This window comes from Pezoporus flaviventris, unplaced genomic scaffold, assembly GCF_033815535.1.
Source record: "Pezoporus flaviventris isolate CSIRO_AGI_PZ_B2104156 unplaced genomic scaffold, CSIRO_AGI_Pfla_v1 ptg000017l, whole genome shotgun sequence".
Taxonomy (NCBI): Eukaryota; Metazoa; Chordata; class Aves; order Psittaciformes; family Psittacidae; genus Pezoporus; species Pezoporus flaviventris.
Genome location: NW_026892565.1, coordinates 315,231 through 339,743, shown reverse-complemented (window position 1 = coordinate 339,743; position 24,513 = coordinate 315,231). Strand labels below are relative to the sequence as shown.

Genomic DNA, 24,513 nt, shown 5'->3' with positions numbered 1-24,513 from the left:
GTGAGATGCATTTTGCAATGCTGTAATTTATTTTTACTACTCCCCTAGTAATTCTATGGCATTTTTATTAAAAAATGTCTCACTTCCAGCTTCTTTTGAAGGTTCTGAAACTCCTTGTTCATATGCAGACAGTGTAAAAGACAACAATAATAAAACTGTCAGTAATGAAAGGAGTCTCTTTTCTGGCGCCCTCCTATGGAACTTTCATGTGTTAAGTCTAAAGGGAAAATAGAGGAATCTTTCTTAATCCTACTGTGAAGTGCTGAAGCTTCAGCTAAAGAGGTACAGAACATCCACCCCTGTGCACCCTGACCCACGTGTTCCATTCATCTTCTATTTTATCTAGATTTGACAGACCTGCTACCTGTGATAAATCACAGCTGATGTTGTACATTAAAATATGCTTATATGTATATAAAATTAATGCAAACCATAAAAATCCAGCTAATGGAGTTCATTCTCAGTGCTAAAGTGTTTGATATTAATACCTAGTAACGTTTAAAAGGCTAAAATCTAAAACCAAACGGGTTTTACTTCTGACATACACCATCTATGGCAGAACACACTGGCCTGTTGCAGGACAATGTGTTGGAATGTACTTTGCTTTCATTTCAGTGGAGGTTCTACTACCACACCTTTGTTAAAAGATGCAAACCAAAGATGTTAAATAGCCAGAAAACCAGTGCACCATTAGGAACTTCCAGAAAATAGATGAGAAAGGATAATGCCAGGGAGTTTATTCAGTCTTTTATTTTATGAAAAATGAACAGTTGGAGCAGTTATTAATATTGGGGTGAATCTCAGACCTTGTAAACCTCCAGCACTCGTTTCTGAATGATGAGGGCCCCTCCATTAGCCTGGATTTGTTGGCAGAACACTTGTATAAATAATGAGATCTGAGTAATTCTTACAGTAGATTTTCCCTCTTACTTTTTCCGGCCAAGCTTTGGAGCCTTCTCAAGGCCTCGAATGTATTTCCGAGGTAGCTGGTATTCTTCTGCAACACAACCAAGAGTTCAGGTAAATACTCAGAGCTCAGTCCCAGCCCAGTTCCTGAACCTACTTACCTAGCAGCATCTTGGCCAGATGATGGATTTGGTTGCCTTGGATCTGGACCTGAACTCTGTCTTTTGTTCCTGGTATTGGGGCGATGGTGGCACTGGCTTGTACTTTCTGCTGCAGAATGTTGGCCACACACTGTGGGTCTAGTCCATACAGCTCAAGGTTCTTGATAATCGTCACCTACAGGTTTTAATAATGATTGCAAATATCACTGTATGCAGCAAGTCATGGCTCATTCACCCCAAGATAAAGGAGCTGCCAAAGATGCTCTCACAATCTGGGCTTTGCTCTAACCCCCTCATTTTAGCTCTTTTTTACCTTCTTATTTGATGACCTCTGTGCTATGGTTACGTCGATGGGCTCAATGTTTCCTTTCCTCACAACAGGTTCTTGTCCAAAAAATGTCACCTGGTGCAAGGGCTGCAGTCGTTCAAGGCACCTGAACACAGTTTATACATCCAGTTAGTGTACACAGTACAGCAAGGCTGGTACCACCGATGCTTTTCTGCTGCAGCAGAAAATCTTCTTTATCTTTAAGCTATTGCTCAGTTGTATTTTTCACAGATGAGTGAAGCAACTTCAGTTTGAGATTCAGCATTAGCTGTGTTACTGTCCCCCGAGCAAACCTGGCTTCAGAAATCAAGAAAGGCTGGAGGTGCCTCCAAAGCACTGTGTGATGAAGAAGCTCAAGGCAAGTAAGACATTGGGGTTATTGAGGCAAAGTTTCTCAATGTGTGGGAACAATGGTCTTGTGTCAGATACTAGGGCCTCTTGGATCTAGAAGGTGGGTTTAGGTCCCAAATACAGAAGCTGTGATACATAAAGAGCAGGATGACTACCATTGCCTGCAAGGGGCATGTTCAGCCACCTCTTCCAAAGGATGGCTTTATAAATATGTACACGATCACACACAGAACCAGGCACTGTTTGATTAGTAAGTCTTCCCTGATTAGTGGTTAGCAGATAAATGGAAAACTAACAACAGTTAATGCTAGATGCTTGTTAAATGGTAAAGATTAAGAAAGCCTCCAAGCGGAGGTCTCAGAGTACTTCTTTCTTGTGTTACCAGTAGGAAGCTCCAAGTTAGGTAGCTCCAGTAACACATGGCTTTGAGGTGCATGCAATAGAGCTGCATAATACATAAACACCACATTGGGAAAACAGTCACCTGCTCAAGAGGTCATCCCATTTAAGGTGTGAGATTTCATCTTGTTCCGATTTATCTAACAGGCAGTCACACAGAATGGCATTCACCTTTACAAGGCTACAAAACAACAACAGGCATTAGAAGCAAAGTAGTTCACGTTTTAGCTCCCACTTCAGCACCTCCTGTGGAAGCAGGGCAGGACAAATGCCATGTCTACTTACTTTTTGTTTGTTTCATCCACCAACTCATTAGCCTTCACATAGTTAATAATGATGTTTCTCACCTCACTGCTTGAGAGGCTGCTGCCTTTTCTAAAGAGAAAGAAAACTTTTTACTTTAAGTAGTTAGGTGTTGGGTTCTGTCACTAAGAATACAGCAACTACCCTGACTACATTTGGTAGCAACAGCTCAGTACTGAAATACATCAGTTAGGGAGTGATTTCTTGTTACACCTCAGCTGCCATACACCTGATAAAAGGTTCACAGTAATTACAGAGACTCTCAGCCCCTTGCTTCTGGGAGCCTACTTTGGGAGGATGAGCCTAACAGCACCCCTAACTTGAGGGGACTGTGGGTAACTTGTACTACAGTGCTCAAGCTGAAGAAAGGCTGCTGCTGAGTGCTATCTACACTACATCAAACAGACAAGGTTAGGAAATAAGAAGGCAAGTGAGTTCTTTAAATTATCTGGGCATCCCCTTTTAAGTAAACCATAATGTGGGAGGGTAGAATATGCCTTATCCAATGGCAAACTAATACAATCCAAGTAAATTATATCAATTTTGACACTTATCACCCCCTTAAGCTGTGGGAGAAGTAATGTGAGTACTCACTGAAGGCAGCTGTCACAGCCTCTTGCCTGTCTTCCCTTTGTGAAACAATGAATATATTCTTGATTCCCATCACCTTTCCTGACAGCCCTCCCCCTGAGGGCTAACAACAGGGTAACAGCATGGATTTGTTAGTATCTCTCTTCATGTAACAATGGTTTTGTTGGACTTGTCCAGTGCTTACTTGTGTCCAGATTCCTGAAAGAGTGGGATCATTTTTGTTGATACCCCGTAAAGTGGAATGATTTCAGGAGCATGGTATGCTTGTTCTCTGTCTTCACTCTTGCTGTCATGAGCAGCAGAGGCAGAAGAAAATCCTTCAGGTACTGCAAATGCTTTAACACTGAAACAAGAATTATTTGGTGTAAGGGGATTGAAACTTAACGCTTCCATTTCACTGGAAAGCTAAAACCTAACAATGTATTGTATAGTATGCCAGTGCCCCCAGATGCATTCCACTGCAGGAGGGGCAGCGTTTGTGGGTTAAAGGACATGATCAACAGCCTTTTGAAGCATAAGCTGCAATCACTGTATTTGTCCTTGTATATATTTCAAATGTACACATAAGTAAGTGCCTTCACTCGGGTGATATTAAATACTTTTCACTCAGAGTAAAACCCTAGACGCTGGGGGAAACGTAAATCTGTCCAGCTAGTCTAAGCATATTTGACTTTGATTCAGAGACTACCAACTCTTTAAAAAACTACGATATTCTACATACTCTGGATGTTTCCAGTCCACTTCCACGATGCTCTCGACACCTTTGTTCAGCTCCTTCACTTGTAAGATCTTCTGGTGCTGCATATATTGCAGGAATTTAGAGAACTGAAGGAAGTAACAATCAGAAATGTGGAGTCAAGCATTTTAAATCCCTTTTCCATGTATTTCTGACTGCCTTGAAGTCACTTGCTTTAACCAGCCAGAAAAATCTCACCTTCTTATAGCTTGATTTCTTTATGTCCAATTGCTGTCCAGCAGGGCTATAAACGGATTTTTTAAAAGGTCTTTAGTTACAAGTCACCCTTCACTTCTTAAATCTTGCTACTTATGCTAGAAGTTTCTTAACAGCACAAATACAAATCACACAGAGAAAGAATTACTTCAAACATGCTACTAAATAGAACATGATGAGTGAAACTAGCGCTGACATTCCTGTGGGTAGGCGAACAGCCATTTAAGTGACTAAGCAATCTAGAAACAAATGTCAGCCAACTCCAGTGAGCTACCAAGTGCATATCCTGGTCTGGACCATCTTCACATCAGAGTAAGAACTGAAATAACCTTAGAGATTGACTGAGTTTTACTTTTGAGTCAGAAACTTCATCCTAAATATTCACACTTGATCTCCACAGTTTGAAAGACAAGAACCCAGCATGCAAATCTTACCACATACCAGCATGAGAACATATGGCTGCGTAGAAATGTGCTGGTGAGCAGAGGAAGATCTGACTTCTTTACTTTGCATTTTAAGGCATGGAAAAAGCACTGATTAAATAATGCATCCATTTGCTCTGCAGGGAGGGAAAAAAAGGACAAGCAAGCTGTGAGTACTGTGTCTTTCAGAACACAGCACTCGGCTCTTCCAGATTGTCTTTAAGACCCACAGAATTGTCTCTACCTCATTCTCACAGTGAGCTGTCTACAACGCACAATAATCTAGACTGTGAGTATGGGCTCCAGGAAACTAAAGGGGCATAATTTGGTTTCATGTCTATGCAAAAATACCTTGTGGAGTCCTACTGTCTTCAGGTTCCTGCAGCCCCTCTGTACTGGCATCCTCAGCTGTTTCTGCAGCCCTGTTCTCCTCGAGCTCCTCCTTTCCCATCAGTATTGCACAACTGTCTCGCTCCTGGAGGCTCAAATCACCAACATTCATCTGCTGCAATGGATCAGTGGACAGGCTGATGACAGGCTCTTTCCCCTCTCTCTCTTCATCTTCAGCATTCTCCTTTTCAGCAGAATCTGTTACCAAGGGAGCTAAGGTAGGAGGATTAGATTTGTCACCATATTCCCTATAAAAGGAAGAGAAAACATAACATAGCTTCCTGTGTACTGCTTTGAAGCCCGTAGGACAATGAACAAATGTCAGCCTGATAAAAAGGCACTGGCAGCTGCATGGATCTTTTTCTGCATTCTCAAAACTATATATTTTTAACTCCTCTTCCTCCATAATTTCTATGTTCTGCACATGAATGTTAATTTAAAACTGAGCAGAGTAGTTGAATCCAAATGCAGAGTGAATCATTTATTTAGTTGACACTGGCAGAGATAACCATTTTTAAGAAAAAAAGATTCAAAATTCACTTTTTCTAGAACAAGATGATTTTCTAATATCAGAGTATCTAACAGAGATGTTCCAGCTTCATTTCTATAATAATTATACTCAGGTTGAAGGAACTGATATACAGTGGATAGATGTCAGGACAGACACCTGCTTCTGTCAGAAAATGATACTCACCAGAGGTGATCCATGTAAGTGTGCAAGACAGCAAAGCCCTTCCCTTTCATTCCAGCAGCCAGCATCTCTGCAGTGGACATAGTGGCAACTCCAACTGCTACTGGAGCTCTGGGAAAAAGAAGGGAGTATTACAGCAAGGCAGTACAAATACGCTGTGCAACTTGGACAGAGACAGCCTGTGCCATTGTGATATACTGAATTTCTTTTACACTGTCCTTGCTCTTTACGAGCCACTATTTTTAAAGCATCTAGGTATTTTGTGGTTATCTTTCTTGGATGTGAAGTCTTACAAAGAATCCCAAGGATACATGCAGCTGTGATACTGAACTGAAAGTTGTGCAGTGACACATTCTTTACTTTAACAAAATACAAGAAGCATACGCACTGCCAAAAGAGACTATCATGGAGGAAAATCCCAACAGCTTTAGCACAGTTCCCTCATTCTGAATTTCCTCAGTTATGGAAAGACAACTGTGCAGAATACAATCTTTTCTTTAAAAAGTTACTGTTTCAAACCAAATCTACCACTTGTGCCCCCAAAGGTCCAAAAGAACCAATTTTTAAAGCTGTCTACCTGCGCTCAAACGCATCCTAACGCAGAAACTTAAGTGGATTTTATTTTCTGCTCTATTTTCCAGTGTACAGAGCACCAAGCGCATGAGAACCATTCTGCTTTGATTGCCTCAAATTCCCCCAGTCTCCCTGCAAAAGAAATAGCTTCATTTCATGTTTAGTTTCTAAGCAAAGACATGAAGAAGGAATCCTCCGTACCTGTTTCCCAAAAGAGTGACAGCACAGAGCGTGCCCCGCTCTACCTGAGGAAAGCCAGAAGGTGGCACTACCACTCCTGGCAGCATCAGATCTGAAGAATAAAGCACATCCATTTCTCAATGAAAGTCCTCCACCCCCATCCCTCCTGTTACTCAGCAAAAAATCCAAGCCTTTTAATAGCTGAGCACATGCCAGCTACAACTACTACTGTCTCCTAGTAAGACAGCACTTCTTGCTACCACCCTGTGGAGATCCCATTCACAAGGCTGTTGGGCACATCCCAAAAATCTGCAGAACTGGGAAGTATGAGGTGTGTCTCAAACTACCCATTTATTCACCCCTGTCCCAAGGGCAGGTTATCCCAGCAGCTCTCTCCCTGAGGAGAGAATTGCCTAAAATTTGCCAGTACTGACCAAGCCCTCCTGATCTCACACAATAGCTACATTCAGCTGTGAACTCTCCTCAGCTGGAGGAAGAAGCCTTAACCATCTCCTGGCTAATCTGGACAGAAACGCTACACCTTCTACTGTGCTTCCTGCTTTCATACCTGGGATGAATAGATTGGCATGTAAGCAAACAGTTTTCGTTGTTGCACATGTGGCATCACATCATCACAGAACTATACAAAGAGCTTCTGCTCTCCCTCACAGCAGCTTCAGCTGTCTAGAGCCTGCTGTCTCAGAGACTGACCTGTGTTCCATGGTTTGGTTTTGAAGGCATCTCAGTTTTTCTCTTTCTCAGCATCATAGATTTTATGCCTATGCTGAAGAAGCCAACAGTATTTTTCCTCCCATTCACTGTCACAACTACTTTCAGCAAATCTAGAACGAATCCTGCACTTGCAAGCAAGTATCCACATCTCTGAGGGCAGAAATCACACAAAGACCTTAATGTGACAAGGTAAGTCAGATGTGTGTATTATGGAACTAACCAGGACAGACAGTAGGTATTTAAATTCACAGAACACATTCACAAATTGCACTACCTTGCTTCTCTTTGTAACTGAATGCTCCCTAAATCTGCTCCCTCCCTCCATGTCTGCAGCACTGGATAGTCTTTCCTCCTCTTTTTTTTTTTATTGAGATGTGGCTCTACCTCTCCCTTTGTTGGCCATTGTCACTGGCCAGCTTCTTATCTTTGGATCATACCCAGAGGTGGCCTGGTTGCCATGGGAGATGAATGACCTGCAGCCCTCTTTCATCAACCTTCTTCTCCCATTAGTAAGACTTCCCTCCCCTGCCCAGAAACTAGGTCACTACAAGTCAGCAGCAAGGCTTGCTCTGATGTCTATCATAGCTACACATTCACGCACTTTATCTCCCCAAAAGCAGAGGGACTCCTTTAGATCCTATGTAATGAGAAAAAGACATTTCTTCCCAACATACACTTCTGTTTCCAGACTAAGGCTGCAGCAGCTGCAATTTAATCTTTTTCTGGTTGAGCAGTTCAGCAATTTAAAGTTTATAAAGACCTGATTCTTCTAAGGCTGAAATGCATCCAAAGCAGGTTCCAGAAAATAAACTCCTTTCTTGTTAGCCTTGATCCATAATTAGGTGGCAGAGCCAGAAATCCAGGAATTCAAATTCAACCTCACCTGCACAAGCACAGTTTACTTGACAGTGATTACAACTTCAGGCTCCAATATAAACTTGCTTTTTATCCACAGGATAAGCTAGTTCACCTCTGAATTGACAGGAAGCGGGGTGGCAGCAAAGTAACTCAGCTGCTCAAGGGAAGTAATAGAAAAGACCAATGACAAAGGCAGTTCTGTGTCCCAGCTCAGCATTGCTCATCACCCTGAGGAGGTATCTCCAGATCTGACACTCCCACATGGAACAGTGCATTTAAACAGCTTAACCTACTTTGTTTCATCCACAAGCTTTTTTACAGCTCATTTAATTTCCCTTTTTAGGTCACCACCATGAATTACTTTTGAGTGCTTATTCTTTACCCTTTTTTGTTTCAAGTTCATTTTTGCCACTGGGAAAGATAACATCAAAAAAGCCCTGAAGGCAACTCCTTTTACCCATGCACTGTGGCAAAGTTCTAGTCCTCTTACCTGCTCCTCCTGCTAGTTTCTGTAGCACAGGGGGCCATGTCGAGAAAGCAGGGAGAAGATCTGGGTAGACCCACAGGGTGTACACTGTCCCAAAACAGAACCAGATTCAAAGATACGTCACTGAAAACTTCTCTAGCTGTTGCTTCTTCCCATCTTTAAGCAGTACAATACTAACCACAACTAAACACTCCCCCTGTTACTTGGGCAATCAAGAAAACTGAAGTCAGAGCAATCCTACAATTAACAGAAGTGATGGAGAAAATTAAACTGCTTGTTCATTCAAGCTCCTGAGAATTATTCTAAAGGATACAGACACGTTTGCATCATTTTCCTTAAGTCAAGGACACTTTGAACTAAACTGCTACTCCAGGAGGGGAGAATTGCAGCGGACAAAAGAGAGCAAAGGGGGGGTAAGAGGCTAAACTATGACTTGTGTCCTGGTTTCTAACCTCAAATCAGATCAATTTCCCTTTGCAAAAAGAACCCAGAGATGCCATTAATTTTGCAAAGATGTTGCTCGAATAAATGCACTGAAGATTATGAAGTATACCGATATTATAGGGTAAGTACTTAAGGCAGATGCAAGGAAATCTTTTGGGGAAAGGCTGGTGCCCAGTAAGTAAAGAGGGAGGATTTTTGTAGTCCATTCCCCATACCTGTTGGATACAGAGCTTTCTCGATTTCAAACAGTATTGGGTTCTTGTTATTCATGTAAACAGTGACAGCCTCCCCTTTGTGACAGTATATTTTGATGACATTAAGCTCTTCCTTGTTTGAAATAAACTCAGCCAATTGTTCAGCACTAAGGTTAGGAAAAGCTGCTGCAACATCAGCTCGTAGTTTTCTCCTGTAATGATAAAATCACAAACGTGTTACAAAGCAGTCTAGACTCAAACTAACTCGTGGAACAGTCATTACTGTTTTGTTGGTTGTTCATGAGATTCCCACCTTTTCACACAGGATAGCTTTGTGTTTGGGTTTACAAATGAGATAGCTGGAATAATACTGAGAAAAGGCCAAATATGTTCTCTCTGTTCATATTCTACTTTAAAACAGTGAGAAACTGCTCCAGTGGAAGGTGTCCATGCCTGTGGCAGGGGACTGGAACTGGATGAGCTTTCACGTCCCTTCCAACCCAATTCCAGTCTATGATTCTATGACCTGCCAACATCTTCTGCTGCTGTCTTTGCCCCTGTTTCCTGCTGTGATTCCATTACTGCTCTGAGCAGAGATCTGGGAGTGCTGGACTTGCTCAGCCTGGCTCTGTTACCTACAGCACGGAGAAACAGCTGGAACTCTCCCTCTGCCCCCACTTTAACTGATGTTTAAGACGTGGTGAGCAGCACAAGGCGGGTTTGTGTGGCCACTCACAGATACATCAAGTGAATTTAAGAGGCCGGCAAGTCAGACACCATCACTACACGGAATGCAGAGGGGAAGGACCAGTTAGGCCTCGACATAATTAACCTGAATCTCATTTAATTACATTAGCACCTTCTCTCGAGGGGTACCTTTCGGATTCAGAGCGCCGGTCCGTGTTTGCCACAAGCGCAAGCCGACGGCCGCCGCCGCCCTGTGGGCGCTGAGCCGGCCACGGCAGGCCGGGCCCACCGAGCACCGGGACGGGCCTAGCGCAGGAGGCGGGCCTGAGCCGCTCCCCGCAGAGGAGCGCGGCTCCGGCCCCCCCCCCCTCGGCACTCACCGATCGGACCCCTTGATGGCGGTGTTGGATCTCACCCGGAACGCCCTGGAGAACATGGCGGGCCCGCGCCCCGCCGGCACCGCGCTCCGCTCAGGCCGCGGCAGCCGCCATGGTCCCGCCGCACTAAAGCGTCCGGGTGGAAACCGCTTCCCCCGCGGGCCCCGCCGAGACCGGACACACCGGGGCCGCAGCGGGCTCAGCCCTAACGGGGCCCCTTCCCCCGCGCTTGGGCTTTGCTGTGGGGCGTCTCCCGGGGCGGGGGAGCAGCGGGAGCGGCGAGGAGCGGGCGGTGCAGGGCGGAGGGGCTGAGCAGGGGCTCACAACGTAACGCGCCCATCCGGTGAGCGCAGCGCGGCCCCGGGCGGCCAGGCCCCGCTCCTCCCGCCTCCCCCGCGCCGCCATTGCGCAGGCGCCGCCCGGCGGCGGGTGACGGGGGGGGGCGGTTTCCCTGGCAACGGCCGGGCCGGTGGCGGGCGGGCGGGCGCCGGGACAGCGCCGGTCGGCGGAGCGCGGGCCCGGCGGGGGATGGGGGCCGCTCCCCTCCCGCCACCATGCTGCTGGGCAGGAAGCCGGAGGCGCCCCTCGGTGCAGGTGAGGCGGCCGCGGGGCCGGGCGGGCTGCGAGAGGGCTGAGGCGGCCGCCGGGCCCTCCCCGGTGCGGGGGTCCGGCGGGGAGCGAGGCCTCGGGAAGGCCGGGTCAGGCCGCTCCCGCCGGGGCTTCTCCCGTTGGCAAAGCGCGATGCGGAGCCGGCAGCGTTAGGAGCTGCATTTCTCGGTTCTTGAACGGGGTTTGTCCGCAGTCACGGTGCAGACGGGCACGTGAACGTTTTGTTTCACGCACGCACGCCCCGGCAGCAAATCTAACTGTAATTCCCACGTATCGCTTTCAACGGGTAACCTACTTTAGAGGATAGTCCGATTCCAGTTAGGCTCGTTTTCGGTTGTCCCTCTCCGTGAGGCCAGTTCGGGATTATCCTACTTAAGGGAAAATGGGGAGTGCATCTGTTGGTGTTTATTAAAGATGTATTTGCAGTGCAAAAGCTGATTTTTAAAGAGTCGCAAATTAAGGTTTTCCAGGAGCTTTGCATTCTGTTGTGGTATTAAAACACAGTTAAATCCTAAATGTCGCTTATTAAATGAACAAGAACTGATGATTTTACAGCCTGAAATGTGCTGAGACACATTTCAGCTTTGTCTGTATAGCTGTGAATTGTTGTGACTAACTGGCTCGTGTGTGGGACGTTTGCAGCCAGGTTTGGAGATGGATTGTATGACTCCTACATGAGGATAGATCAAATTAGGTACCAAGAGGCTACAAATGAAGAACACAGCCCCTCAGGACTTCCTTCCCTGGCGAGAGCTAATGTGAGTATTTTAAAGCCGTCTGGGTCTTCACGTTGTGTTGTGTGGAAGTGAGAACTGTCAAGGAGTTAGATGTCTCCCCACAAAGAATAAATCTAAGTGGGATGTGCAGCTTTGTAGTAGCTTATTAACATGATTGCTTATTGCTTTTACTAAGCATAGAAATGATACTGTGTTCAACACAGAGCTTGTTAGGCAGCCTTAGAAATCATCTTACTATCCTCAGCCTGTTGTAATCAAGAAAGTTGCTTTCCAGAAGGTTGGAGCATTGTGCCATGTCACCTTGTATGTTGGTAAGTATGTAAATCCACAGATGCTTTGTTTTACCTCTTAACACGGTTCCATTTTAGCTTCCCTCATGAAAATGCAGGGAGATAAGTACTTGGGAACAGCAGGAGGAGCAGCGTGGGTTTGCATGGCTGCCAAAACGTCTTACAAAAGTATCTTTCCTCTCTGAAAACTTTGCCCTTATCTGCTGCTTTGCTTGCTAGCAAAATAGCTCTTTATGGAGTGAAGGTGTTAACGTGCTTCTTCATAAGCATACTGTTTCCTCAGCAGATGTGGAGTTACGAGATCTTCCCTTTCAGCTGAGCAGTCATGCTCGTGTTTAGCTGTACAGTGATCTGACCTTTGTATGCTTTCTAAACGTGATCTGGCTCTTGTTGAATTCTGGCAGAAGTGAAGGAGCTTGAGCTTAAAAAAAACCCACTTTCTAAGAAGTGAAAATAGACACTTCACGGAGTAAGATGCATTTGAAGATCATCACCTTGTGGGAATTTACTGTAGCAGATATTAATTAGCTTGGTCCATGCCATTCACTGGGCAAACTCAGTAGCGTGGGTTTGTGTTTTCCCTTTTTGGCAATATTGAGAGAGAGTAGAGGAAACAGAGGTTTGTTGAGTAGTGGAGTTTGAAGAGCAGTGGGTGGTTTGGGGTTTTTTTGCGGGGACATGGAAGCTTTTAAACTGCAGGCTTTAAGTCATAGTGTAACTTGAGTTGTTCATAACCAAAGAGAAAATGGAATGGAACTATCCAGTTAAATACAAATATAGCTATAACTCTGTGAACATTGTGTTTCCCACTCTTCATTTGTATTTTGTCCATCAAGCCTGTTTACTTCTTAAGGCAAGATTAAGGATTATACAGCGCTTAGTTTGGCCATGATGACACATCTAAAAAACACAACCGCAGTGGTATCTTGTGAGCAAGAACTGAGATGAAGTGTGCAGGAATGAACATCGTGATGCTCAGTTTTAATGGGAAAATATCTGGAAAGAAGTGATATTTGTTTTCCTTCATGCAAGATTTTGTTATTACAATGTAATGTTCCATGACAATTCAAGGGTTCTGATGTCTGCAGCTGTACATTCTTTTCATCTTAGCTATAAGAGAACACAAATATCTCTGCTTTGAGAGTACACGGCTTTAATTCAGTTTAATTCAGATGCGCTTGTGCAAAACCAGTTGTGTGGGAACTGGGTTGAAGGTTTCTTTCTCAGTTAAAATGCTGCTATAAGTATGTGAAAATCTTCTTTGTCAGTTGAATTTCTTGACTGCAAATAGCGCTTTATCAATAAAGCAAAACCTGTGCAGCCTGTGATTTGTAAAAAGAAGCTGTTGAAAGAAAGCTCGTGTTCCCCAGAAGTCATCTGACTTTGAGTGTAGCTCTTCTGAGTTCAAGTTAAGACTGATCTATATTTGTGTCTCATTGTCACATGGCAAAAGGTTTTGGTTCTCTGAGGATGAAATTGGAGTTTTCGCTGCTTGAATGGCTGTTGAGTTGGGTTTGAGATCCAAAGGTGTAGTTTCTTCATTAAGAAATAGTTGCAGGATAAGTGGAATTATGAATCCCTTCCTTATTTAGGGATTCAAAGGTACCAAATGTTTGCTACAAACAGCAGCATTAGCAACAGCAGTTGCTGGTGTAGTACTGATTGCAAGGTCACTTCCATGTTGCTACAACTGGTGACATTCAGACAGTTAACACCGTGTTTTGGACTTCTGCTATGGGACAGGCTTGGTTTGGTTTGGTTTTCCCCTTCTCTCCTGTCCCCTCCATGAAAACAAGCAAGTGTGAACCTTATTCTGTGCTTATGTTTATCTCTGAAGTCCCTGTTGGAGTCTGCTGCACTAAGTAGTCTTTTAGGCAGTTCTGCACGTGTCATTCTTATCTCACAGGTTCAGCCAGGCTCCGAGAAAAAGGCGTTTATTCGAAGCTACCAGGGTTGGGCTTTGTTTTTGTGTTTCAGGCTTTGTGGAAAGGTGTGTCCCTCCCAGTGCACTGTATTTTGGGGGTTGATAGGACCCAGAGTAGTGCAATTGGTAGGATATATCCGACAGCCCCTACTTGCCATTGATAAGGAGTGACTTCTGCAGGAAATGCCTTTTTTTGAAGGCTTGCGAGCAAGAGTTAACATTTCAAGGCAGCACCAACAAACAGACTCTTTAAGAGACGTGTGTAGTTGTTTTTGGCAAGAACATTCACTTCCCTGATTTACTGACTGTGCCGAGATGTTGGATTGTATGTAACTAAAAAGGAATTTGGTTTTATTGCTGTGGATCTGCAGGTTTATTTATATTTTTTGCTCGATTCCTCTGTAGTTATTTTGGTTTTCAGGGCTTCGCTTTGGCATGTGCCTCAAGTCTTTATTTTTAGATTAAAGGCCAAAATGGAAAACAGATGTTGCTACTCTAAGTCGTGGCTTCTTCAGGGTTGCATGGGCTAAGACAACACCTCACTGCTGCTGATCAGCATGGAGCATCAGTGAGTAGAAAAGGGGGATAGCTGCTCTTCTAGTAAGGAGCTGAACCGGGGAGTTCAGCATTTACTAGATTGTAAAAATAACACTTTTGAATCATTTCACAGTGCTTTTCTTGCCTTTTATATGTCCATTTCAGATGTAAATAGCTTAATATATGGTGGTAAGAGGCAGTGGTTACAGACTACTGTCAACCAAGTTGGAGTGAGAGTTCTCAGTTGTTCAAAGTCTGTCTTAAGATACTTGTGTAGTTCTCATGATTTTGAAGGGAGTTGTGGATATGATGGTATTTCCCCTTCACAGAAAACCCACTCGTTCACTTTTAAATATGGTTCATCTCTCTCTTGTCACCCTTTTGCTCCTCACTCAGCCCATTCTACCAGCCTCATGTCACCTGCTCTCTCATTTCTTTGTCTCCTCTGGCACACTTGTCTCTGCAATATTCCTGTGCATTGATGTTACGTTGCATGTTTCGGACAGGTGCAGCTTGCATCTGTCATTGGTTGTGTTTGCTGCACCCACGGTTAGAGCTAAACATAGCTGCTCCCCGGCTGTTTGCCGACTGCGAGCATGCTAGGAGAGATAGGTACTGTGTCCTTGTGGAGTGTCTGACTGTCCAGGGTTTACCCTTTATGGACTTAAAAGTATGTTGGTGCTTGTTTTAGTAAGCTGCATTCCCTGTGTACCCTTCTATAACTATGCTTGTAACTCAAGTGAGTTTAGGTCAGGCGTTTTACATTTGTTCCTAATGGAAATGCAAAATCTGTTGATGTTTTACATGGTGTTGATTTTATTCTCAGTCTGTGCTTTAAATGGTAAAATAAAGCTTTTATTTTTTCTCTCATCTGTAGGTTTCTAGCAACAAACTTGGGATGAAGGATCACTCTCTGACTGGAAGTCAGGTCAAAGTGGAGCAATTATTTGAGGACTCTGGGAACAGAAGGAGTAGCACTCTTCAGACTACGGGAATTACTAGTTCAGAAAGATCTCTTCCTTCCCTGACGAAAGATAAAAGTATAGAGAGCATAAGCACTTCTAAAGGTGGTGGTAGTTCCTCAAAAGCACATAAAGCCATTTCCCAAGCTCCAGAGCAAGCTGTCAAACAGTACAAACATCAGTTATCTGCTTATGAACAGCAGGAGATATTTAATTTTTCTGAGATCTACTTTGTGGGTCCAGCTGCAAAAAAGAGGCAAGGGGTAATCGGTGGTCCCAACAACGGAGGCTATGATGATGAACAAGGCAGCTACATTCACGTGCCCCACGACCATCTTGCTTACAGGTATGAAGTCCTCAAAATCATTGGCAAGGGCAGTTTTGGACAAGTTGCTAAAGTCTACGACCACAAACTCCACCAACACTTAGCCTTAAAGATGGTGCGCAATGAAAAGAGATTCCATCGCCAAGCGGCAGAAGAAATCCGGATTCTGGAGCATCTGAAGAAGCAGGATAAAACGGGCAGTATGAATGTTATCCACATGCTGGAAAGCTTCACCTTTCGGAACCACATCTGTATGACATTTGAACTCTTGAGTATGAACCTGTATGAGCTGATTAAAAGAAATAAGTTTCAGGGCTTCAGTATTCAACTGGTACGCAAGTTTGCTCACTCTATCCTGCAGTGTTTGGATGCCCTTTATAGAAACAAAATCATACACTGTGACTTGAAGCCAGAAAACATCCTCCTAAAACAGCAGGGGAGGAGTGGAATCAAGGTTATAGATTTTGGGTCCAGCTGTTTCGAGCACCAAAGAGTCTACACATACATTCAGTCTCGATTTTATCGGGCACCAGAGGTAATTTTGGGAAGTCGCTATGGGATGCCCATAGATATGTGGAGTTTTGGCTGTATTCTGGTGGAGCTACTGACTGGATACCCTCTCTTTCCTGGAGAGGATGAGGGAGACCAACTGGCTTGTATGATGGAACTTCTTGGAATGCCACCTCAGAAGCTTTTGGATCAATCCAAGCGAGCCAAGAACTTCATCAACTCTAAGGGTCATCCTCGCTACTGCACTGTGACTACACATGCAGACGGAAGAGTGACCCTTAATGGGAGTCGATCACGCCGGGGTAAAGTCCGAGGTGCTCCAGGGAACAAAGACTGGGTGACAGCACTGAAAGGTTGTGATGATCCCTTGTTTATAGAGTTCTTGAAGGAATGTCTCAGCTGGGATCCTTCCACACGCATGACACCGGGTCAAGCTTTAAGGCACCCTTGGATTTGTAAACGAACGCCCAAACCACCCAGCACTGACAAACCCTCCACTAAGAGGATTTCCAGCTACACAAGTTCTTTCACAGGAATAGGTTCCAAGTTGCCTCCTGTAGTTGGAGTAGCCAACAAGCTGAGGGCTAACTTAACCACTGACTCCAGTGGAGGTATACCTCTATGTACTGTGCTACCCAAACTGGTCAGCTAATGGAGAATGATGCATTTCCAGAATACATCCCTTGTATTTTAATTGTTAATAATGTGTAAGGAAGTCAAATGCAGAGGTTTTTAATGGGTTTACTTTTTATTAGAGGCTAAATCTCAACTACAAAAAGCTCCATCAAAATGTACACATTTCAAGGGCTAACTTTTATCCAACTGTTTCATTCACAATGTGGTGCATATATTACCTGACTGGGTAGGTCAGCTCAGCTATTGAGGAAAACGACAGTTTGGCAGACATGCCAGTAATGCTGGGTTAGAAATCAAACTGATTCTTATCAGGACGGTTTAACAGATTCTTTTGCTTATGACAGCAAGGAAAATGGATTTAAAATACATCTTTCAGTTCATCTCCAACTGAAGTCTTTTTATTCTGGGGAGAGTTTTTACATCAGTTGTCAAAAGCACAAATGTGTTAATGTAATGCATTAGGAACTTGCAAATTGCTAACTTATGTTTAAAGAATTTAATTTCTCTGCATTGCTTTCCCCTTATCTACCCTGACTGAGATTTTTAGAAGTACCATGGGATGTAGACACCAAAGGAATTTGGTGTTGAAAGTTTATCATCTGAACATTACCTGTCTTTCTCCAAAGGAGCATAGAAATGCCCTGAAACAGAGGATATATCTCAATCAAACTAACAGCTTCTCTGCAGTTGTTATTTCCTTTAGAAGTCCATGGAAAGCTGGGAGGGGAATTCAAGATCAGGACTGATCCATTCCAAGTGTGTGCTGGTTTGTTCAGGGCTAATGAATCGATTCCGTGTTGCTTGGGAGCTCAGATTTACTCATTTTCAGCATCAGTTCTGCCAGGTGTGTGTGTTTGTTTGCCTGTGTTGTTCACAAACCAAAACTGATGAACTTAAAGAGCTGGTTTATTCACACCTTTGAGATTCTGGTCAGCTTAATGTCTAGTTTTTCCCCTGTAGAGTGAATTCCTTTGCAGTACATGGAGCTCTTTTAATAAAAAGCAAACATGCCACCCCTATCAGACAGTACAAGTTCGTAAGGCCCAGGACTGTAAATAGAAACTGGGAGTGGAGGGGCACACCTAATAACTGGAAGCATGCTCTGAAATCTAAGCATAATCTGTGGAATACCAGGAAAAGATTGAGAAGGTGCGAGAACTGGTGAATCCAAATCAAAACGCCCTATGGGAGGAGTTGCTTTACTTCTAATCTTACTCCTTCAGGTCCTTGAGAGAGAGATGTCTGTGTTTTCTCATTCTTGAAATCCGTGAGCTTGTATTTCCTCTTCCTTTATCTTCCCAGAACATGAAAAGGTGGCGTGAGCTGTAATCACAACAGCCCAACTTGTTCGGGTTGTTACTTCTTGCAGCCACATGGCCCGAGTCCATTTGCAAAACCATCTGATCTCTTGCCAGGTGCCTGCACAGAATTTTAAACACAATTTCGAGCTTTTTCTGAACAGGTTTTAGATCGAATGAGTTTCTGTGTAGCAGGTTTTTAATGTTAAAGGGAGTATCAGGGGGGAATTTTAAGATAAGGTGAACGCGTGTTCCATGCAAGACCCTTCCTCTGAGAAGATGGGGCTGCATTTTCTCATCTGCTCTAATTACAGCACTGGTGAAATGCTGGGTGGAGACCTGTATAAAACATCAGAAAGAGAGCCAAAGCTCCAGACTTTCCAAGGCTGTTGTTTTATGGAGATTCTCGTGTACATGGCTTTTCTGAGTTCTTTTGTTTTACGAGTGTGAGGTCAATAAGCTTACTAAGAATAGTAAAATAACAGTCTAACCTTTATCTGTGCAGCTACAAGTAGTACTAGGGTTTATGGTATGTTCATGGCTTACTTCACAATAATACATGACTGGTATATTTTTATTTTGATGGGTTTAGTGAAGTTTTATTTGAATGGCGAATTGGGGAAGTGATTTGGGGGGAAGTGGCAGCAGATACCATTGATTTTAGCAGAATTGCTAATAGATGTGGCATGTTTTCAGAAGCCAGGAACATTCTTCTTCCTCCTCTGCCCTTTATCTATGCATTTTTTAACAGAATATACCTGGTGAGTGAGGAGAAAGAAACCTTTCAGGAGCAATAGCTTGTTAGGAAAGATGCATAGGAAAGCACTTTGTATAGAGAGCATAAAGTGATGGTGGTGTCTGAGCCTGGCAGGAGGCAGTGGAGTGTTGGTGCGCTAGGAGCTGTACAAACAGGTCTTCTCTTAGGAACACAGAGCAGTATCTTGGTTCTAAACTGTTTTCCTCTCTAAAATGCCAAATGGAGAACTAATCATTCTCTTGTGGCTTCTGGGAAGTAGTTGCTAGAGGGTAACTTCTAATGTGGGAGCCTCTGGTGTACACACAGCAATCTCAAGGTTGGTGCTGTAAAGCTGCAGCTGAAGTAATTAGCTGGCAAGAACTAATTCCTTTTTATCTAGAAAATGTGTTGAGCATGACCTGACTGCACAGGGTGCCTGCTATGAGTTGTGTCTCTGTAAGACTAGATCTTTCTTCCTGGGAACGACTGCATTTGAAAATGAAGAGCATAGTTAACTGTTTTACTGATTTGGGGCTCTTGTCTACATAGCCATAGTAGGTGAGGAGGTAAAGGAAGCAGCCTCAGCAGTGTGTTACTGTGTTGAAAAGGATTTCTCCATCCTTTCTATAAATATTCCAGGGAATATTTTGGTCTTGTTTCCAGTAACTAAGCCATTTCTTTATGAAATGGTTGCTTTCAGTGAGTAGACACAGTATCCCCGCGCTGGGAGAGCCCTCCACGTGAGCTGATACATCTCCTAGCTGGGACAGAGCTGAGGAATCATCCCTGCAAGCACCTAACTTGTGTTCCCTGTGAATTAGCACAGTTGCCCACATCCATGTGTGGAGGGTTGGACCATGGCCTGCGTGGTTGGATGGTGTGGTTTCAAAAGTGATCTAAAACTAAACCGGTCTCAATAGATTACCAGAGCAGCTTTTGGGTTTGGGGTCACTCTCTGCTTTGTGGGTTTGTTAACCTGCCAGCCATGGTGAGGTTCCACTGGAACTTCAGCTGTGTTCTAGGAAGTCAGCACAAAACAAATGCACATTTACTTGGGTTTACAGCAGAACAGCCATCACGTTTCTGTTTTAAACCTTCTTTACGTTTCCAATGTTTACCATGCTGCTGCTGTCTTTGTGTTGTAAATGATATGCTCTGTTTATTGTCTGCATTTCCAGCTGTTGGGTTTAGCAGTATTTTCATCTAAACAAATGCCACCTTGAACATCCCATCTGACAGATACACTTTGCTTTTACACTGGGCTCCAAGTAGTTAATGCCTGTCCACGCAGGGAGCCACTTGGGTTTCGCTGAGCTCGGTGGGACAGGGAAGCCATTGTCTTCCCTGCAGAGCATGGTGCTACAGGCACACCCCCCCCCAGGCTGCCTTTAGTTCTTTGCAGGTTTGATCTTACCAACACCAGCTGCTGAACATGAAGCTTGTTTTCCAACTGCGACCTGATCCCAGCGATCTGTGTACAACAGATGCTCTTTGCTAGAGTTTTTTATCCCATTGTGCAGTGACCTGAGCATTCACAACAGACTTACTGGAAAGCTTTACAGAAGTTCTTTGCTGTGAGGGTGCTGAGGCGCTGGCACAGGGTGCCCAGAGAAGCTGTGGCTGCCCCATCCCTGGCAGTGTTCAAGGCCAGGTTGGACACAGGGGCTTGGAGCAAGCTGCTCCAGTGGAAGGGGTCCCTGCCTGTGGCAGGGGTTGGGGCTGGGTGAGCTTTAAGGTCCTTTCCAACCCAGATTGGTCTGGGATTCTGTGGCTTTCATGGAACAGTATGTTGCTCAGTGTGAAATTCCTTCCAATCCTTGTGCCCTGTTGGGACTTTGATGCAGTTGAAAACTTTTTAAGCAGCATTTTCTCAGCAGAGGTTCTTTGCAACACCCATCTGCTTTAAAACTACCTCCAGACTAAACGTGGGGTCCTTTTTAAAGGGGTATTCACTGCAGATTACAGCTCTTTCTATTTTTCCTTGTCTAATACTAATAGCTGTTTTGGCTGTGGAACATACACATGATGATCTCAGCAATGTCTTACTAATCCTAGCCCGACAAGCAAACGGCTGATTCTGCACCCGGCCATCCCTGCTGCAATGTTGGCTCCAAATCCCACAGGCTGCTGTGGAAGTGGAAGCCAAAGTCCTGTGGATCCCTCTGCAGCCCTTCCCTGCAGCACCCAGCTGAGATCCAAGCCACACTGTGCAGAAAGCCTTTGCTTCAGTGAGAAAGCCAGGAGTTTTGGCAGTCCTGGGGTAACAGTTGGACTTGATGGCCTTAAAGGGCTTTTCTAACTTGGTTCTATGTTGAGCGCCCGGAGCTGTGGGTTCCTGGCAGTTCCGTAAACTGGATATCATGGGTTTATACTTGGAGCTTCTCACAGATACCACTTGATATTTCTTATGTTTTATTTTTATTGTTAACTTGATAAGGGTTTGGGGAGGTGCATACACTTTGTTCCTCCCATACAAGAGCCCTTCTGCATTCTCCACTGATAGAGCTTTTTAACCCCCCTGGAACAGGTAAAACCCTGGGGCCATCAGAGCAGGCTTGGGTAGGTGAACGCTGTCCCTGCACTGAGGGACTCCACATGCAGTTCTTGCAGACGGGCTGACTGGCTCAGGAAGTCAGTGTTGCTAAAGACTAACCCGTGCTCCCCATCCGGAGAACTGTGCCTTATTATTTTACCAGCCTACATCTGTCTCGGTGCAATCAAATGACTATTCAGGGGTTCTTACACATTGCAGATGTTCATACCCAATGTCGACGTCTGAAGACTTTACAGGTTAGCCTGTTTATTATAAGTATTGTGATGAGGTGTAATATGGTGGGGACTGTAGGAAACATTTAAGGTGCATGTGACTATAACTCTGTGAAGGAACACTTTGGGAATAAGTCGGTCTCAAGCTATCGTATCTCAATGTAATGAACAGATATTTCCTCAAGTTGTATTCCGGTTCATTTTTAAAAGGAAAATAAAGACAGAATTTTCTTTAGCAAAGTCCTGATTATGGTTTATTTAAGTATTCGTTTCTCCCAATGATGTAATTTGCCTTGGATTGGGTTGGGTGCCACACTACCTTGTGTGGCACCTGGCTGGAGATGCCTGGAACGTTCTCCGGCTCTGTGTGAGGAGATGGTTTCAGTGTGTCTGTGCCACACGTGAGGAATGCTCTGATCTCCTCAGCAGGGCTGGAATTAGAATGCGGCGCAGCTCGGCCATGACATTCTTCAGTTGTCACTTTCTCATTGAGCCCACTGGAGAGCTTTTTAAAGCCCAGAATCCTGCTTATCCCTGGGCCGAAAGGAGAAACCCAGTAATAGCCTCTTAAGGACGGTTTGCTTTTATTAGAAACCTATAAATGGGTAGCCTACAGTACATGAGTGGATATTGGAATAGTCTGAAGATGAAATCATGCTGGAATAACCAGGCCTTTAGCTAGGACCTATATGATCAAACAATGCATACATGAACTGAGGTTTGAGCGGTGGGCAGCCAGCTGCAAAGTCATCACGCAGGAGGGGTCATGCAAGTCATTCACACCAGAACTCTGCTCTCAAAGCCATAAGCACAGAGTAAGTATGCCAGGCAAGCAGAGAGGGGTATTCCTTGGCCTGAGGCTGAATCTCTGAGACATGAGCTGTATATCCCTTGTATATCCCCTTCACCATTCCCTTCATTGCTGGTGCCCTGTGTGGAGCTCAGCGAGTGATGAGCCTTTGGCATGGTTTGGGCTTGATGCTGCCAGCTCCTCTGCCATGGGATGGAAAGGGAGATGGGCAGACCCTCCAGGCTTGGGCTAATGAATACGCCCACAGAAATGTGCTGCCCACCTTTTCCTCCATGTGGAGAGGATTTAGATCCTGATTTCTTCTTTAGATAGAGAGAAACGTGGAAAAAGCAGGGGTGGCTACAGGCAATTTTGCCTTTTACAGCCTCCGTGCAGGACCCTGGGCACTGGGAGGGGGTACCTGTGTTTTCCAACACCTTCCAGGTGCCTACACCCCAGTGATCTTCAAAAATGCACCTTTAGAATCATAGAATAGAACCATAGACAGGTTTAAAGCACATCCAGTTCCAACCCCTGCCATGGGCAGGTTATAACGCTGCTTGTTTGGGGGGGCAGCAAACAGCTCAGCTTCCATTTCCCAGCCATTCCGGGTGGTTTTGCAGTGACAATCGTGTGGAGCTGAGCTCCCGAGGGTTTGGTTCCATGCTCTGCCTGCAGTTCCTTGCGCAGCAGCATTTTACCTCCCTCATCGTTGTCTTTCTCGCCCTGTGGGACACTGGTGGGGCTGTCAGAAGCAGCAATAAGATGGCAGGAGAATAAAAGAGCTCCGAGCTGGAGTTCCTTCTTCTTTTCCCTGGCTGAGTGGAATCACATGCTTTGCTATAACTGTTTCCAGACCCCTCTTACGCACTTGCACGGTTAAGCGTGATCCTTTGACACATCCCCGTGTGATGGGAAAGGAGCAAGAATGACACAAACCTTGATAAATATTCCTTGATGATGTTTGTTTTCTATTAAACTAAACCCAGAGCTTCTCTCCTCATCACAGTGCTGGGTCTAATGCACACACGGCCCTTCCTATGAACTGGCAACAGAAAGATGCTTTAGTTCCCCATAGGGCCACAAGAGATGCAGCTTTTGGTGGACCCCGTTTCAGGTGGCTCTCCCCTTCCTTTCTTACATTGCATATAAGCAGTTGGACTCAGTTATCAAACCATCTGCTGGCCATGGAGCTTCCTCCTTCCACTGGATCCTGCCACTGTGGGAAGGGGATAGCACACAGCAATGTGGGTGATGTCTTCTGAACATCGGGGCGCAGCCTGGTTCATCGAATCCCAGCCTAGTTTGTGTTGGGAGGGACCTTAAAGCTCCTCCAGCTCCAACCCCTGCCACGGGCAGGGACCCCTTCCACTGGAACAGCTTGCTCCAAGCCCCTGTGTCCAACCTGGCCTTGAGCACTGCCAGGGATGGGGCAGCCACAGCTTCTCTGTGTGATGGGACGCTGGAACAAGCCTTTTCAAGCCTGCCTTTGCACCCTGCTGGCTCCGTAGCCAGCGTGTCCCAGTGTACACAGCATCCAAAACTGGGTGGTGCATGGAAAAGCAGCGCTGGTGTTGCTGGAGCCAGGGGAGACGCAGACCTGCATGGAAACAGCACAGGCAGGCGCAGCTCCTGATGGGGCTCCCATCCCAAGCAAATCCCCTTTCAAATATAAACACATCTCTTCCACCCAAATACCTATTTCTGGCCTCAAACCAAACCATTGACCCCCCCCCACCTGCCTGCTCCCGTTGCTGTTTTCTCAGTTGCCACACAAACAGGTCTATTTCTGGCTCCTGCCACATGCCAGGTCCCAGCACTGCTGCAGTGGCATCTCCTGTTACTGGGGTGAGCACGCCGGGGCGGATGCAGCGGCTTCAGGGCAAAGCCCTTCCAGCCCGGCCCCGGCAGCTGCTCGGGACCTGACCCCAGGCACTTTTAGCTGTTGCTCGGTGCCCCAAGTGTTTTTCCACCCAGATAAAGCCCTGTCAGCACCACCGGTACCCATGCGGGAGGGCGATGGGGGCTGAGGGATGCTCTGGTGAGGTGGGAGGCTCAAGGTGTTGCTAAGCTCTGGTGTTGCCTCCCCCCCTAGAGGGGGAAATGGGGGTGCCTATGCCCCGGCTGCAGCTTGAACACTGCCAGGGATGGGGCAGCCACAGCTTCTCTGGGCGCCCTGTGCCAGCGCCTCAGCACCCTCAGAATGAAGGATTTATTCCCCAATATCCAATGTAAATCCTTTACCTTCTCATGGGCTGCCCCAGTGCCCTCTCCTTGCAGGCAGGGCAGGCAGCACTCCCTGCTTGGTGAGATCAGTGAGGCCCAGCTGCTGATTATTGGCAATTAATGCTGTTAATTGTTATTAAT

General features: G+C 45.3%; 2 protein-coding genes across 6 annotated transcripts; one reads left to right on the top strand and one right to left on the bottom strand.

The window, feature by feature from the left end:
* Positions 1-734: 734 nt before the first annotated feature.
* On the bottom strand, positions 735-10,201 carry EIF2D (eukaryotic translation initiation factor 2D). Of its 3 annotated transcripts, XM_061454843.1 has the most exons (15): positions 10,030-10,201; positions 8,984-9,174; positions 8,328-8,411; positions 6,269-6,359; positions 5,498-5,605; positions 4,765-5,051; positions 4,433-4,550; positions 3,974-4,019; positions 3,761-3,864; positions 3,224-3,382; positions 2,431-2,520; positions 2,231-2,326; positions 1,381-1,501; positions 1,068-1,242; positions 735-997 (listed from the first exon to the last, which is right to left on the bottom strand). In XM_061454843.1, the coding sequence occupies exons 1-15, from the start codon at positions 10,083-10,085 to the stop codon at positions 927-929; spliced, it is 1,797 nt and encodes a 598-aa protein (XP_061310827.1). In that variant the 5' UTR covers positions 10,086-10,201; the 3' UTR covers positions 735-926. The 3 variants fall into 3 exon arrangements, with proteins under 3 accessions (XP_061310827.1, XP_061310828.1, XP_061310829.1); XM_061454844.1 differs by lacking the exons at positions 3,761-3,864; positions 3,974-4,019; XM_061454845.1 differs by lacking the exons at positions 8,328-8,411; positions 8,984-9,174; positions 10,030-10,201 and adding an exon at positions 6,959-8,292.
* A 310-nt stretch (positions 10,202-10,511) lies between these two features.
* Positions 10,512-21,596, top strand: DYRK3 (dual specificity tyrosine phosphorylation regulated kinase 3). 3 transcript variants are annotated; one of them, XM_061454834.1, is made up of 4 exons: positions 10,512-10,620; positions 11,278-11,393; positions 15,001-16,531; positions 18,169-21,596. In XM_061454834.1, exons 1-4 carry the CDS (start codon positions 10,581-10,583, stop codon positions 18,279-18,281), a joined length of 1,800 nt encoding a protein of 599 aa, XP_061310818.1. In that variant the 5' UTR covers positions 10,512-10,580; the 3' UTR covers positions 18,282-21,596. The 3 variants fall into 3 exon arrangements, with proteins under 3 accessions (XP_061310818.1, XP_061310819.1, XP_061310820.1); XM_061454835.1 differs by lacking the exon at positions 18,169-21,596 and having other exon boundaries at positions 15,001-17,575; XM_061454836.1 differs by lacking the exons at positions 10,512-10,620; positions 11,278-11,393 and adding an exon at positions 11,784-14,154.
* Positions 21,597-24,513: the final 2,917 nt, after the last annotated feature.